Source organism: Rhinoderma darwinii, chromosome 2 (assembly GCF_050947455.1).
Source record: "Rhinoderma darwinii isolate aRhiDar2 chromosome 2, aRhiDar2.hap1, whole genome shotgun sequence".
Taxonomy (NCBI): Eukaryota; Metazoa; Chordata; class Amphibia; order Anura; family Rhinodermatidae; genus Rhinoderma; species Rhinoderma darwinii.
The window spans coordinates 459,137,363-459,155,104 of NC_134688.1; the positions used below are offsets into that span (position 1 = coordinate 459,137,363).

General features: G+C 46.4%; 1 protein-coding gene across 1 annotated transcript; it reads left to right on the forward strand.

Moving 5' to 3' along the window:
* The first annotated feature begins 8,070 nt into the window (after nucleotides 1–8,070).
* On the forward strand, nucleotides 8,071–15,808 carry LOC142741908 (uncharacterized). Its single transcript, XM_075851230.1, has 7 exons — nucleotides 8,071–8,240; nucleotides 9,476–9,543; nucleotides 9,813–9,955; nucleotides 10,190–10,352; nucleotides 10,931–10,986; nucleotides 11,420–11,506; nucleotides 15,482–15,808. Exons 1-7 carry the CDS (start codon nucleotides 8,116–8,118, stop codon nucleotides 15,806–15,808), a joined length of 969 nt encoding a protein of 322 aa, XP_075707345.1. The 5' UTR covers nucleotides 8,071–8,115.
* Nucleotides 15,809–17,742: the final 1,934 nt, after the last annotated feature.

The following is a 17,742-nucleotide window of genomic DNA, read 5'->3' on the forward strand; positions in this document are numbered from 1 at the left end:
TCTGTGTCCCCACAACAACGTAGAGAGTTCCGCAGGAAGAATGGTCTCTGCTTCTATTGTGGGGATGACAAGCATCAAGTGAACACCTGTCCTAGGCGTAAGAATAAGCAGCCTGAAAACTTCCGCGCCTAAGTGATCATCGGGGAGGTCACTTGGGCGCACAGGTATTTCCCGTAAATATGAAACGTAATAAAATCTTGCTTCCCTTTCAGGTCTCTTTTGGTGGTAGGTCTGCTACCGGCAGTGCCTTCGTGGATTCAGGGTCGTCTGCTAATATCATGTCTGTGGAATTTGCTATGTCTCTAGCTATGCCTTTGATTGATTTGCCTAAACCTGTCCCGGTAGTGGGTATCGACTCCACTCCTCTTGCTAATGGTTATTTTACACAGCATACCCCTGTTTTTGAACTCCTTGTTGGCTCCATGCATTTGGAGCAGTGCTCTGTACTGTTGATGCAGGGATTATCGTCCGATTTGGTTTTAGGCCTTCCCTGGTTGCAGTTGCATAATCCCACGTTTGACTGGAATACTGGGGATCTTACCAAATGGGGTAATGAATGCTTGACGTCATGTTCTTCTGTTAATTCTATTTCTCCCCCTGAGGAGGTGAACACGCTACCTGAGTTTGTTCAGGACTTAGCTGATGTTTTCTCTAAGGAGGCCTCCGAAGTGTTACCTCCTCATAGAGAATACGATTGCGCTATCGATTTGGTACCAGGAACTAAGCTCCCTAAGGGTAGGATATTTAATCTCTCTTGTCCCGAACGTGAAGCCATGAGAGAGTATATCCAGGAATGCCTGGCCAAGGGTTACATTCGCCCCTCTACTTCTCCGGTAGGTGCTGGCTTCTTCTTCGTAGGGAAGAAGGATGGTGGTCTTAGGCCATGCATTGACTACCGTAACTTGAATAAGGTCACTGTAAGGAACCAGTATCCCCTTCCTTTGATTCCTGATCTCTTTAATCAGGTTCAGGGGGCCCAATGGTTCTCTAAGTTTGATCTACGGGGGGCGTATAACCTTATCCGCATCAAAGAGGGGATGAGTGGAAGACTGCGTTTAACACGCCCGAAGGTCATTTCGAATACCTCGTCATGCCCTTTGGGTTGTGTAATGCTCCCGCGGTCTTCCAGAATTTCATAAATGAGATTTTAAGAGATTACCTGGGGGTATTTCTTGTAGTGTACCTTGATAACATACTTGTGTTTTCCAAGGACTGGTCCTCCCACATTGAGCATGTCAGGAAGGTGCTCCAGGTCCTTCGGGAAAACAAACTGTTTGCGAAGACCGAAAAATGTGTGGTTGGGGTGCAGGAGATACCATTTTTGGGTCAAATCCTCACTCCTCATTAATTCCACATGGACCCCGCCAAGGTCCAGGCTGTTGCGGAATGGGTCCAACCTGCCTCCCTGAAGGCGTTACAGTGCTTCTTGGGGTTCGCTAATTATTACAGGAGATTTATTGCTAACTTCTCGGTCATCGCTAAGCCTCTTACGGACCTCACTCGCAAGGGTGCTGATCTCCTCCACTGGCCTCCTGATACTGTCCAGGCTTTTGAGGCCCTTAAGAAGTGCTTTATTTCGGCCCCGGTGTTGGTTCAGCCCAACCAAATGGAGCGATTTATTGTGGAGATTGACGCGTCCGAGGTGGGAGTGGGGGCTGTCTTGTCCCAGGGTACCAGGTCCCTCACCCATCTCCGTCCCTGTGCCTACTTCTCCAGGAAGTTTTCACCCACTGAGAGTAACTATGATATTGGCAACCGCGAACTCTTAGCCATTAAATGGGCATTTGAAGAGTGGCGCCACTTGCTGGAGGGGGCTAGGCACCAGGTAACTGTCCTTACCGACCACAAGAATCTGGTTTTCCTAGAATCGGCCCAGAGGCTAAACCCGAGACAAGCTCGATGGGCGTTATTTTTTACCAGATTCAATTTTTTGGTTACCTATAGGGCTGGGTCTAAAAATATTAAGGCTGATGCATTGTCGCGTAGCTTCATGGCCAGCCCTCCTTCGGAGGAAGATCCTGCTTGTATTTTGCCTCCAGGTATAATAATTTCCTCTATTGATTCTGATTTAGTCTCTAAAATTGCTGCTGATCAAGGTTCAGCTCCCGGGAACCTTCCTGGGGACAAGCTGTTTGTTCCCCTGCAATTCCGGCTAAGGGTACTTAGGGAAAATCATGACTCCGCACTATCTGGTCATCCAGGCATCCTGGGTACCAAGCACCTCATTTCCAGAAACTATTGGTGGCCTGGGTTGCCTAAAGACGTTAAGGCCTACGTCGCCGCTTGTGAGGTTTGTGCTAGGTCCAAGACTCCCAGGTCCCGACCAGTGGGCTTACTACGTTCTTTGCCCATTCCCCAGAGAACTTGGACCCATATCTCCATGGATTTTATCACTGATTTGCCTCCATCTGAAGGCAAGTCGGTGGTGTGGGTTGTAGTAGACCGCTTCAGTAAGATGTGCCACTTTGTGCCCCTCAAAAAACTACCCAATGCTAAGACGTTAGCTACCTTGTTTGTCAAACACATCCTGCGTCTCCATGGGGTCCCTGTCAATATTGTTTCTGACAGAGGAGTACAATTTGTTTCTTTGTTTTGGAGAGCCTTCTGTAAAAAGTTGGAGATTGATCTGTCCTTCTCCTCTGCCTTCCATCCTGAAACTAATGGCCAAACCGAGAGGACTAATCAGTCTCTAGAACAATATTTAAGGTGTTTTATCTCTGACTGTCAATATGATTGGGTCTCATTCATTCCCCTCGCCGAATTTTCCCTTAATAACCGGGTCAGTAACTCGTCAGGGGTCTCCCCCTTTTTCTGTAATTTTGGGTTTAATCCACAGTTCTCCTCCGTTTCACCTGGTAGTTCCAACAATCCCTAGGTAGAGGTCGTTCATCGGGAACTGTGCACAGTCTGGGCCCAGGTTCAGAAGAACCTAGAGGCATCCCAGAGCATACAAAAAACTCAGGCAGATAGAAGACGTTCTGCTAACCCCTTGTTTATGGTCGGGGATCTGGTGTGGCTATCGTCTAAGAACTTGCGCCTTAAAGTCCCGTCCAAGAAGTTTGCTCCCCAGTTTATAGGGCCGTACAAGGTCATTGAAGTCCTCAATCCTGTCTCCTTCCGACTGGAGTTGCCCCCATCTTTTCGAGTACACGACGTGTTTCATGCCTCCCTCCTTAAACGCTGCTCCCCGTCCTTGTCTCCCTCGAGGAAACCTCCTGTCCCCGTTCTCACCCCTGAGGGGGTAGAATTCGAGGTGGCCAAGATTGTGGACAGCAAGATGGTCCAAGGCTCCCTCCAGTACCTGGTCCATTGGAGAGAATACAGGCCTGAGGAGAGGACTTGGGTACACGCCTGGGATGTTCACACTGGGATATTGGTCAGGAGGTTCCACCTTCGTTTCCCCAATAAACCAGGTCCATCTAGAAAGGGTCCGGTGGCCCCTCATAAAAGGGGGGGTACTGTTAAGGATCTGCCAGGCACAGCTTCTGTATCCACGCCCATAGGTAATCAGTCTGCACCTGCTTCTATGTCTGTGAGACTGACTCCATCTTCCACCACTCAGGATGGCAGGCTTAGGAGTGGGAGAGCCTATCACAGTCTGGCCAGACGGAGCTAGCTCCCGCCCTCTGTCTATTTATACCTGCCTTTCCTGTTCCTCCTTGCTTGTGAATCTTCTCTGTTGGTTTCCTGGCCCTGCTGCAGCTTCTGTACTATTTGACCCTGCTTCATATGACCCTGGCTTACTGACTACTCTTCTGCTCTGCGTTTGGTACCTCGTACACTCCTGGTTTGACTCGGCTTGTTCACTACTCTCCTGCTCTGCGTTTGGCACCTCGTACTCTCCTGCTTTGACTCGGCTCGTTTACTTCTTTTGTTGCTCACGGTGTTGCCGTGGGCAACTGCCCCGTTTCCCTTTGTTCTGTGTTTCCTTGTCTGGTTGTCTGTCGTGCACTTACTGAGTGTAGGGACCGTCGCCCAGTTGTACCCCGTCGCCTAGGGCGGGTCGTTGCAAGTAGGCAGGGACTGAGTGGCGGGTAGATTAGGTCTCACTTGTCTGTTTCCCTATCCCTGTCATTACACAATGAATGGCCGAGTACGTTCCGTGCCCGGCCATCAATGGTGGATTATCATGGTACAAAAACCGCGACGAAACTGAAATGTGTATGTCCTGCAAAAGGACCTTTAGACATAAGGTCACATGACCTTATTTCTGAAGTTTTTACTATTGCTTAGAGACCTGCTGGTCACATGACCGCAGGAGCTCGAGCAGCAGCAGAAGCAGAAGCAGAATCAGCAGCGACTCCACAGAGAAGACTGACTGTAAGTATAAGGGGATTGATTTGTTTAATGGGTCTGTATTTAGGGGGACTGTATTTAGGGGTCTGGTGTGGGGTCTGTATTTAGGGGGCCTGGTTTGGGGACTGTATTTAGAAGGTTTGGTGTCTATTAGTTTAAGGGGTATGTATTTTGGGGGTCTGGTCTAGGGTCTGTATCAGTTTAAGGGGTTTATGGTCTGTATATTTAGGGCGGCTGTGTTAGTTTAAGTGGTCTGGGGTCGGTTTTTAGGGGGTCTGTTTTAGTTTGAGGTCTGGGGTCTGTATTAGTTTATAAGGTCTATTTAGGGGGCCTGTTCTAGGGTCTGTATTAGTTTAGGGGTCTGCATTTAGGGGTCTGCATTTAGGGGGTCTTATCTCTCGTCTGTATTAGTTTACAGGGTCTATTTAGGGGGCCTGATCTAGGGTCTGTATTAGGTTAGGGGTCTGTATTTAGGGGTCTGGTCTGGGGTCTCTATTAGAATAGGGGGTCTGGTCTGGAGTCTGTATTTAAGGGGTCTGTATTAGTTTGAGGTCTGGTGTCTGTATTTAAGGAGTCTGTATTTGGGGGTGTGGTCTGGGGTCTGCATTAGTTTATAGGGTCTGTATTTAGGGGTCTGTATTAGATTTGGGGTCTTTATTTAGGGGTCTGTATTAGTTTAGGGGGTCTGGTCTGAGGTTTGTATTAAGGGAGTCAGGTCCGGGGTCATTATTAGTGTAGGGGGTCAGGTCTGGTGTCTGTATTTAGGGGTCCGGTCTGAGGTCTGTATTTATTCAGCGTGATTATTCCGGGGTCTGTATTTGTTTAGGGGGGCCTGGTTTCGGGACTGCAATAGTTTAGAATGTCTGGGGTCTGTAGGTATTGTATAATCTAGTCTAGGTTACAAATTTATTAGCCTGAGTAAAAGGGGTTGTCCGGGCACATCGATAGGTCATCAGTATAAAAAACGGTCTGTGCCCGGACAACCCCTTTGATGCATGGTCCTGGGCCTTGGTGTCTAAATTTGTGTGTTTCTATAAGGGCTGGAAATGGCTGCAGAAGCGATGGGCAAAGATGTCTCATCAGGAGAAGTCGCCATAAAGGTCTGCATCAGATGGAGAAGAAAAGAAAACGGCTCCCATCAGAGAAGACGTCACTGGATCTATAGGGGATCTCCTCTCCTGACATGTCTGTTGCAGGTAATCCTTGTATTCTACATATCTCTGTGTACCCAGAGCTAATAGACAAATGCGTGTTATCATTCCCATTGTGAGGGGGATGTGTCCCTACACAGAGTGATACTGTCAGCGATGGTTGGAGACTGTCAGTATGTAGGGACACAACCCTTTGACAAGGGGAATCGTAACACCCAATTGTCAATGCTCACACAAAAAGGTGGTGTTCACTATAGACACGGCAGAGCGGCAGTGGGGAAGGGAGGCCCAAGTTTGTGGAACAGCCCAGGGCCTATGTCTACTTAATCCGCCACTGCCAGCCATTCAGCTCTTTTCTACGAGTGAAGCGGCGCGATACTTTGCGCCGCTTGCGGCATTGAAAGGCGCTGAATGACAGGGAAGCGTTCAACCCCAGGAGACCTGCGCAGAAAAGAGCGGGTCTCCTTTGCTGCCGGACGGCGTGGGAACGGGATTAAGGGGAGTTTGAATAGTTTGTTATTTTATCGTAATAAAAAAGTGTGTGGCATTATCTACAGGGGGGGGCTTTACCTATGGGGGGGCTTTATCTACCAGGGGGGCTTTTTCTATGGTGGGGCTCTATCTACAGGGGGGCTATATACTGGGGTGGGCTATATGTGGAGCACTATATACAGGGTTGGACTATATCTACAGGGGAGCTATATACAGGGGTGGGCTATCTGTGGAGCACTATATACAGGGGTGGGCTATATCTGCAGGGGGCTATATACAGGGTTGGGCTATACGTGGAGCACTATATACAGGGGTCGGCTATATCTACAGGGGGGCTATATACAGGGGTGGGCTATCTTTAGAGCACTATAGGGGAGCTATATGTGGGACACTATATAAGGGTGGGCTATATGGGGGCACTATCTACAGGGGGCGCTATCTACAGGGGGCTCTATGGCAGGCACTATCTACAGGGGGCACTGTGTGTGTGTGGGACATGGTGTATGGTGCTATTATAATTAGAGGTGCAGTGTATGGCGCTATTATATTTAGGGACATAGTGTGTGGTATAATGAGAACTTTATCTTTGTTTATAGGTGTAGAAATGTTGGAAAAGTGAGAAGACGAAGACAAACTGCAGAAATGGGCTGTGACCGGGAGAAGTCATCATAGAGGTCTGGACCGGATGGAGAAAAAGAACTAGAATCTGAGACGTCACCGGTGAGTCACTTAATGTAAATGTTTATTCTGCCTCTAATCAGCACTGTAGTCACTGGATGATCTGCAACGAGATGATGGGTGGTATGATTATGATATGATTTATTTTTGTGAAACAGCAACTCCCAGCCTCCTCACCATTGTTCGGGCCATGCTGGGAGCTGGAAACAATTTAGTGTGAACCTATACGTCAGGGGTTGCACTAAATTGAGCTGTGTTTGTGCTGGTGCTGTATTTATGTACTGAGCTTGGTTCTGGTGCTGTATTTATGTACTGAGCTTTGTTCTGGGGCTGTATTTATGTACTGAGCTTGGTTCTGGTGCTGTATTTATGTACTGAGCTTTGTTCTGGGGCTGTATTTATGTACTGAGCTTGGTTCTGGGGCTGTACTTATGTACTGAGCTTGGTTCTGGGGCTGTATTTATGTACTGAGCTTGGTTCTGGGGCTGTATTTATGTACTGAGCTTGGTTCTGGGGCTGTACTTATGTACTAAGCTTGGTTCTGGGGCTGTATTTATGTACTGAGCTTGGTTCTGGGGCTGTACTTATGTACTGAGCTTGGTTCTGGGGCTGTATTTATGTACTGAGCATGGTTCTGGGGCTGTATTTATGTACTGAGCTTGGTTCTGGGGCTGTATTTATGTACTGAGCACTATTCTGGTGTTGTGTATATTGCTTGTAAAATGTGCAAATGTTTTTATGCTCGAGTTACATAAAAAGAAATGTGGAAAAGAAATGACAAGTCGATTGGTAGAGAAAACAAACATGGCGAGGGGGAAGGAGATGTCGGGAAAGAGGTTGGGGGGGCGCCAAACTGAATCTTTGCCCCGGGTGCTGGAGAACCTAGCTAAGACTCTGCATACCGCCATGCCCAATCTACATAGAATATTTCCAAATATAAAAGTATTCCGCCCGGAAAAACCCCCAAAACGCCACTTTTTATTCAAATTTGCAGAAATCCTGCCCCACTGATATATAAATTTGCATTGTTCTATAGAGTTATCTCCCTCCTGAATAATAGTAAGTGGTAAAATTAATACATTTTATTATAATATAATGCCTATGATGTGACGATGAAGCAACGCTGCAACTGTAACTGTAATCTACAGCGGCTCCTGAAATACCAAAATGGGGAAACGTGATTGGCCGTAATACATCAATAACAATTTATCGGATATTTATAATTGACTTCTACAAGATAACTTTATTTCTGATCTAACAGTTTTTCCAGCTCTGGTCAATGTCAAGGCCCCATTGTGACATCATCAGCTGGGTTGTTGTGTCATTGTGACATCATCAGCTGGGTTGTGACATCATCAGCTGGGTGCCTATCAAAGGACAGGTAAATTGAAAACTGATCACTTTCTCTGATTTCGGATAGAAGGAGGAGAAGGCTACTGCTTTTGTTAGCGAAATATATTTATATACTGCTTTTCTGAACGACATATATATCACCAATATGTTGAGCCCAGGCTTGGCTATTCTGCCATGTCTCTGGGCAGCGTGGACCTTCATCGGTATTATTACCACTTACACCATGACTATGGCTGAAGGTCATTATGAGACACCATTGATGAGCATCAGGTAAGAGACTCTTTATAGACAATGTAGAGACACTTAATAAAGACGGAATGTTAATAGTAACAAGAATTCTGGGTCATGAGGTTCTAGATTAGAAAAACTTTATTTTAGACCCTTTTGTATATAACTCCAGGGAATTCATGGGAATGGGTTTAATGTAAGGAACTTAGGATAAAAAAAATTATTTCATGTTAAAGGGATATTCCCATCATAGAAGGTTATAGTATCTGACAAGGATATGCCATCACATTCTGATTGGTGGGGGTCTGACTTCTGGGACCCCTGTCAATCCAGAGAATGAAGGGAACCAAGGTCCCTTTGGTCTTGCCCCTGTACAGTGACACTCCCGGCCACCCGCTGTGCAGGGAATTACAATGGGGCTCCTGTTACTGTTCCCTGCACAGCGGGTGGTGAGGAGCGCGGCTGTGCAGGGAAAAGCTTATCTAGTAATGTGGCCCTTTATTCTAAGGATTGTTAGGGGTTCTGGCAGTTGCCCCCCCCCCCCCCCCATGAGTCAGTAAGTGATTACATATCCCAGCAATATGGGATCTCTTACTTTAGTGGAAAAAACTCTGTAAGTAACAACTCAGGTGTAAGGAGGTATATACTGAATACTTACTGTATGTGTGTATGTGACAAGGAGGAGGAATGTGCTGCAGTGTATGTGATGTAAGGGGGTGCGTTGTTCTGTGGGCATTACTGGGGCATGGTTGGTGAAAGAAGTGTATCCCGATCATGTCTCTGTAGCCGGATAATAGTAGGTGATATCTGCCCAGTGTAAAGAGGGTGGTCGTTCTGTTTACATTTGGTTGGCAGCCAAATCAGAGAGGAGCTGTGCCATATGGGAGGTAAAGTGAGACCCCGGCTACATAACCACTGCTGCCGTCCAGTACCAGCTTCTCCATGACTTGAGTCCCATGATGTCACTTTTTATGATTTGACAGCACTGACTGGGATATCGGCCTGGGGACAGTGATGTAGAAAGTGATTCCAGCTCATAAAGGGTCATTTCTGATAATAACCTGATTTTAGGGAATCATGATGGAATAACCAGAGCTTCGCTATAATGTATCCAGCACTTATTCCAGCAGTGGCCAAATTAAGATTCATTTCTTGGTCACTTAGTAACATGGAGGAATTGCTAGAACTCCGGCAGTGAAGTCACTTGTGTTACTGAGAGCTCTAGTCACCTGCACGGAGCTCTACTAATGTTACATATGGATTTTATCTCTTCTCAGCGACACTGGAGCGAAGATCCCAGAGTCCATAGTGCTGATGATAGTGACCACCATCTCTAACCTACTAAGTAAGTGCCTTATATTTATATCTGGGATAGAGCTCAATATAAGACCTATATCCGTCTCTGGGAAAGATGAGTAACAACCAACATGGCCGCTATGACAGCTCCAACAGAGGTTGTTACCCAACTTTCCCAGACTCCTGAATGGTGAATCTGCCTAGTTATTGGGTGATACGTCCCCTGTACATGTTATTATCTTCACATTTATATAACATATCATTATTGTGTGTAGTACATGTAACATCTATGGGCTGATGTCTTGTTCTGTATTTCAGAAGTCGCCATCATGTACGTAATGTACAGACTCATAGAGATCAGAGCGGCTGAGAGACAAATCTGTGGCGCCATCTTCCGGAAACTGCTGCTGGCGCTCGGATGGACGGCCTGTGTGGGGAACTTGATAGCCATATATTTACAGGTTGGTGTATATAGTGTTAACCAGGATCCTACACTGTGGAGTAAGGGCCCCTCAGGGTGCCGGACCCTCAGCTGCTCATCTATGACCCCTGACCAAGGAGCACTGCAGGGACTGTGTATAACCGGACAATGGAAGGTGTCCAGGATAATCTAATAATATGGGGGACATGTGCGCTGTATGATGACATGTAATCCATGATGGGACGTGTAATATATTCTGTGTGTTTCCTTCTAGGAATCCTGTGTGAGAAATTATATTGGCTTTGCAGCAATGTTATGTACCGGACTCTACAGTATCTGCCTGGCAGGACCTCTGTACACGGCATCCAGGAACGTCCGCTGTGTACGCTGTACGAAAGCTGCCCTGTCCGTACTGATGTTTCTGGCCTTCCTGAGCAGTATCCTTTCCGAGTCACCACGTTATCATTTATAGCGAGCAGCATCTTTATTGTAATGATAGATCTCCTTATTCCTGTGCCCCGCCATCATCACTACAGATAACACCAATGTGGGTGATGAGTAGAGATGACGTCACCAGCGCTGCCAACCCTGGACTTCTCCTGGGGACATGACCACCAGCACCCACAGCTGAAGCAAATAAAGGGACATATTGAATATTCTTTTTTCTGGGCACATTACAAGTGGGCATTGGGGAAGTTCTGTCTCCATAAAGTGACCTATAATATTAACCCCTACCTCTCCTGCTAACTTCTAATGGAGCCGCCATTATGTGGAAGAAATAGTTATTATATTTCAGCTTATGCATCACAGAAGGGACTATAAACAGCACTGAGGTATAATGAGGGGCTTTGTGGCTCATGCCTCAGTGGCTGTTTAGTGGCAGGACCCCTCCTCTATGTCATTACATCATCGTCTGCCGCGCTCCTTACAGCTTAGATTATCCACTTACATGTGACACATATAAAGTCCATCTTACAGGTGTGCGGTTATTTTCCTATATACATCCTCCTTGCAGAGTTGGCATGTAAAATGGCTATGTATGCCCTCTGTACCAGCGATCACTGTATACAGGTATGTGTGTTTTACCATTCAGGATCAAGTTCTTCATAGTTCTATACAGCCATTTCTTATATATATCTTATTCTGGGAAAGCCGGGTGTCAACAATACGACTGCCATGAAAACGCCCTTAACAGGGGGGGTGACGCCAGTTTTCTTGACGTTTTGGGTGATCTGCTGAGTTCTGCAGTAATATGGAAGCGGAGGACGTATCACTGCTATTCATGAGGATGTAGAACCTGGATGACAACTATTAGCGCTGTGATGGCGGACATATAGGTTGTTACTCTGCTTTTCCAGACACAGATACAACTAAGAAGCGGCTGTATAGAATATAATATATACAATCCCGGGGCACCCGGGCCCAGTAATAATTTATCACTACATGGAAGGGTAAGAAGAACAGAAAAGACAAAGTCAAACGTATTTTTTTCTCTTTTTTTCAGTCTGCAAAAACATCCCTAACAATCCTGGAATGGCTGGTGTTATTCAGCTCCTGTATAAGTCAAATCCTGCTGTATCGGGATTTCCAGGTCAGTATATGAGATCAGATCTATTCTACATATTCACACTGCTCCCTCCTTATTTCTTACACATTTGGCGGAGGAGGGGACTGTGGCGCTCTCAGCTGTCGGACCCTCTCTCTTCTGTTGTCTGCTCAGTCCTCCCCTCTCCAGAGACTGTTATATGTCGTGGAATCTCAGGGAATAGGAATGGATATAACGTGTCCTGTTCTTCTTTCTCTTCTCCGGTTCTAACAATAAAATTCAGGAAGAGCCTAAAGGAGGACTGGATAATCCTGAGGGACGACCTGGAGGAAACATCACCCAGCAATGAAGAAAAGGAGCCAGACCCTGAGAAAATGGGCCCCTAGTCTGTATTACAGTGTTAGGACCCTTCGTCTGAACTCCAGCGCAGCTTTACAGAGACGTAACCCGAGGCTCCTGGACCCCAATGTAAAACCAGTAACATGACCCCAAACTGTCATGTGGCATTTATAGCACTGGTCTCCTCATATGGGGCAGAGAACATTTGGGCCCCTCAAGCTCCAGGGCCCTGGTGCGACCACAACCTCTGCATCCATTATAGTTACGCTGCTGAAGATTTATTATATTTGTATATATTATTTTATACATAAAACGTTATTTTCATAAAAAATTTATATATAAAGATTTACTTTTTTACTTACCAAACAACAATATATTCTGCTGCGCTGCACATAGAAAGACGACCATGTAGTGTAAGAATACCGCCCGACAGTCCCGTATTACACAGGGTTGTACCATGAAATGGACCGCAAAGGGGTGGAGCTTATACATTCATTATGCATCCAAAATGGGCGTATTTGGTATGTTTTATGGGCATTGCTGGGTGGATCAGAGGTAGGGTCTAAATGTTCCGCAAATGGAGATTAAAATGTTGGGAGGTAAAGTGGGATGACAAGGGGTGGAGCAGGGATATGGGTATTGAGGTTTGACTACGCAAAAAGGGTTTGAAAAAATGAGAAAGAAAGGGTTAAAGGGGTTGTCTCATGAAGATAACCCCTTTTTATATGTCTTATTAGGGCATATAGACGTCATAAAGGGGGTGACCCCTCTCAGCACCCATCTCTAAGAGCCAGGCCAGAGAGCCGCTAACACACAGCAACTCTCGCTCTGGCAGACTGGACATCCATGTATTACATTCACAGCTATTCATCTGAATGGCGGCCACGTAATTCTCTATTTGGCGTGCCGGGCATGTCGGGTGCCAGACCCTGATCGCCATGGCGTCTCCCACACCATTACTTCTTTATTAGGAAAACAGGAAGATCGTAGAGATGACGTCATTTATATCCTTAGTGTTGTCAGGTTTACAGCTGAATATATTGTAATTGTGATGCTGCTGACACACCGTTCTACCCAATCTCACCATTTTTCAGTTAAATCTTTTGCACTCCAAAACGTCCAATCAGGGCTGGCGGTAGCACCCGGTAATTTGGCAGGAGGGAGGACCCGCTGTTTTCTGGTCTGCGTTTATCTCCTAAGTAATTTCACTTACACAGGACATTGCTTTATTCTTACGCAGGGGTGTAGCTAAGGGGAGGGCTACCAGGGCATGTTCTTCCCGAGTGCTGGGTGCCAGGAGGTGCAAACAAGTCACTTTGCTTTGGTCAGGATATTTAGATAGAAGCAGTGGCGTAGCTATAGGGGTCGCAGCGGTCGCACTTGCGACCGGGCCCCTAAGCCTGGGGGGCCCACTGGCCCCCCGTTGCCATACTGTATGCTTCCAAAAAAAATCTTCTGTGCCGTAAAGCCGGCACTTCTTGGTTACGGTCACATGGTACACTTAGTGTACCATGTGACCGTATTGTCACGTGACACGTCTTCCGGACAGTGGAGTGGAAGAGTCGGTGCCGAGGACTCCAGGTAAGCTGCAGTCTGTGTTGTGTTGTAATGTATTGTGATGTAATGTGTTGTGTTGTGATGCCTTGTAATGTATTGTGATGTATTGTGCTGTTTGCGGTCGAGAGGGGGGGGGGCGTTAAATCACAGCCCCCCCATCTCTCTCCACCGCAAACTGCACAATACATCACAGTATAGTACACATGACTATGAGAGCGGGGCTGCGGCTGTGTAATACAGCCATTGACCCGCTCCTGAGTCCTGACATGTGCACGCCGTCAGCATGATGTGATGATGGGAATTCCTGTGACGCGTTCGAGGGCCATACCATATATGGGCAGACAGCCCTGGGGTCTATTGAAGGACCCCAGGGCTGTCTTACCATATTTCCTGTTGTTAGGGCATACTGAGGTATGTCCTAACAACTGCCTGTGTACTATCTGATATATGCCAGTACATTAAAGTTTAAAAATAATTTAAAAACAAAGTAATGTTAAATAAAAAAAATACACATACGCCTTTTTTACAATAAACATTAAAATAAGTCTCAATACATAAAATATACACATAATCAGTATTGGCGCAGCCGTAATAACCTGCACAACGTTTTTTTTTGCATTACTTGTGATGTGTACGCTGTAAGAAAATGAAATAAACTGCTTTCTATCACTTATAGTGGGGCACGAGGTGCGATGAATTTAACCTCCATGTGCCTCACATTAATAGTAATTAACCCCATCATGTACCTTACACATTAACCCATTATGACTGAGAAACATGACGGGATTAATTACTATTAACGTGAGGCACATTCAAAATTCATCATCACACCTCGTGCCTCACATTAGAAAACGAAAGAACTTTTTTTTTATTACTGTAAACGAAATATCGGTATCGAAGTCCAAAATTTGGTATCGTGACATCCTTACACTGTGGGTCGCGTCCCCCTGGGGGTTCGTGTGAAGACCTCCGGGGGGTCGCGAGTCACTCACCGAGGTCCCGGTTCCATCCAATCCTGGAGCAAGGAGCTGACATGTCCTTGATCCAGCATTCACTGTGCCCTGAGCGGCTCGACGCAGGCAGGCGGGATGTAGCGACATCATCGCGCCTGCCTGCACTGAGTCACTCATAGCACAGACCGGAGGAGGCGAAGGAACGTGCACCCGGCGTGGGAATGGGGATAGGTAAGTAATTATGCTATTTTTTTTATTATGCACATATGGGGGCATTATACTGTATGGGGGGGCTGATATTGTGTGGGGGGAATTATACTGCATGGGGGGCAGATATGGCATGGGGGCTGATAAGATGGGGCCATTATACTGAATGGGGGCTGATATGGGGGAATTATACTGTATGGGGGCTGATATGGGGAGCATTATACCGTATGGGGCTGTTATGGGGGGCATTATACGTTATGGGGCATTATACAGTGTGGGGGCAGCTATGGGAGCATTATACTGTGTGGGGGCATTATACTATGGGGGCTGTTGGGCAAGGCGTCTGGGCATAGGCACGCACAGGGGTCTGATGATAATGATGATGGTGGTGTTTGGGAGTTGTAGGAGGGCCCAAGCTGAATTCTTGCACCCGGGCCCATGAGCCTTTAGCTACGCCCCTGGATAGAAGGGTGGGGGCAGCAAACTAAACCATTGCTCCGGGTGAAGTAAGGTCTAGCTATGTATCTGCGTAATGTCCCACATGTATCTGTTTAATGTCTGTCTAATGTCCGAAGCGCAGCGGAGGTCCTGACGTCTCTTCGCGTCATGACGTCACGACGCTGTGCGACAAGCATAATGTCACGACGCTGTGCGCCGCACACATCGTCGTGACACTGGATGGGTCAGGACCTCCGCTGCGGCTTGAGCCGAAGAGGAGGGTAAGTATAACATTAATTGTCTGCAGGGGGCCTTTATTTAAGTCTACCACGTGGTAGGCTTAGATACAATGCCCCAGCAAACAGTAAGCTTATACTGTATAATATTACTATTTGCTGTCTCTAAGGCTGTCTTGTGGTAGGCTTAGATACATGGTCTAACAGACAGTATGACACATGGGCCCTGTATCTAAGCCTACCACATGTGTGACTAATGTGTTTTTTTTGTGTTTGTGCTTTTTTTACAGGTTCCGTTGTTGGACTACGTCGGATTCGAGGACTACTTCAATAAGTCTCCTTCAATATGGTCACCTCGTGAGAAGTCTCTTTCAGCCAACTTAAGAGAATTAAAAGCAGTCAAGCTAGCATTTCATCATTTTCACTCTGTCCTTCACAATCGCAATGTCCTGGTCCAGACAGACAACCTGGTCTACTATATAAACAAACAGGGCGGCACGAGGAGTCATCAACTTTCCAAAGAGTGCAGAGCTATTATGACATGGTCCGAATCCAATCTTCTGAATATTCGGCAGTTCATATCCAGGGTTCTCTCAACCACCAAGCAGTCTGGCTAAGTCGGCACACTCTACATTCAGGAGAATGGAGCCTGAATCCAGAGATATTCAGACAGATCACCATGAGGATGGGAGTACCAGATCTAGACGTGATGGCATCATGGGACAACACGAAAAACAAAACATTTTGTTCTCTGTCCCCAATAGGTCACACAGTAACCATAGATGGACTGTCGATAAGTTGGTCCAACAAGTTGATCTATGTCTTCCCGCCTTTTCCTCTAATTCAGAAAGTCCTCAGGAAAATCTTAGACAAGAAAGCAGAAGCCATCGCAGTGATACCCTTCTGGCCACGCCAGGCTTGGTTTTCTCTCGCATTATATCTTTCGAGAGGCAGATTCTGGAAACTGCCAGCCCATCAAGACCTCCTCATCCAGGAAGGTTAATTTCACCAACAGGTCTGCAACTTACATCTGAGGGTTGGAGACTGTTTTAGGGACTCCCGCTCAATCAGGCCTGACAGAAGTGGTCATTAAAACACTACTTCCGGCTAGAAAACCAGCCACCATTTCTGTGTACAATAGAGTCTGGAATATCTATAAAGACTGGCTTTCTCAAACTCGGTCTCTATGGACGTTCTCGCATCCCGTCAATTTCTCCAAGAAGGTTTCAACAAAGGCCTTAAATACAACACGCTGAAGGTGCACTTCACAGCCATAAATTTTCTAATCCAGCTCTGATCCGTAGATTCTTCAAAGCTATAAGAAATCTAAAACCTAAGGTTCATAATCCTGTTCCTTCATGGGATTTATCCTTGGGCCTCCAAGCATTAACTGGTCCTCCATTTGAACCTATTCTTCAAGCTAGCCTGAAACACATATCCTACATAACTCTATTCTTAGTGGCAATCACTTCGGCAACGAGAGTAGAACTGCAGGCCCTGTCATGCAAAGAACCATATCTTTGCATATTACATGACTGCATCATCCTTCAAACTCTTCCAAATTTCAGACCTAAAATTCCTTCTGCGTCACACATTGAACAGGACATCATCCTAGCTGTCTTTTTTCCTGAACCAGAATTGGATCATCAAGCCTCTCTACATACTCTGGATGTAAAAAGAGCAGGGCTCTCATACCTTCAGACGACACAACCATTCAGAATCCTTATTCTTACAATTTCATGGCAAGGCCAAAAAAACTGTAAAGCTACCCTGGCTAGATGGATAAAAGACACCATCAGTCTGTGTTGTTCTCTGTCCGGGCAGATGGCTCCAATCCATGTAAGAGCTCACTCCACTCATTCTACTGCAACCTCATGGGCAGAATTTGGTCGTATGCCCTTAGAACAGATCTGCAAAGTAGCAACTTGGGCATCACCTTCAACCTTCATCCGTCACTATAGGTTGGACGTTTCTGCTTCCGAGGGCTCAGCCTTTGGCAAAATGGTGTTAAATAAAGCGATTGGATCTCCCACCCTATAAACATTGCTTTACAAATATCATTTGTGTGCTGCCGACGGACGATCAGGAAAGCTGAAATTTGCTTACCAAAATTTTCTGGCATCCGGAGGCAGCACAGCTTCGCACCCTGATTAATTATTTTAACTGCTACATATGATACAAGGAGGTGGGGTTTCTCTGGGCCTTATATAGGAGGAGGTCCTTGCATTACTAGTTAATTGGTTATTGCTTGTTAACCTGTTCTCTTCTAATTACACCTAGGGAGATAACCTCTCATTTGTGTGCTGCCTCCGGACTCCAGGAAATGAAAATTTAAGTAAGCAAATTTCAGCTATATGTGGCCCACTTACTCGGCCAAGTTTGAGACCCGTGCCTTAGGGGCAGTCTGCAGGTTCCCTTGCCCCCTCCATTCTCCCCTTCCTCTTCGTTGACGCTCTGTGGTGCTAGAAATGCTGCTACTCCTGCTCTCCCTGGTCCGGTGATGTGGTGTGGTGCAGTGCGGACCCGCATCAAGATGATTCACTGCATACGT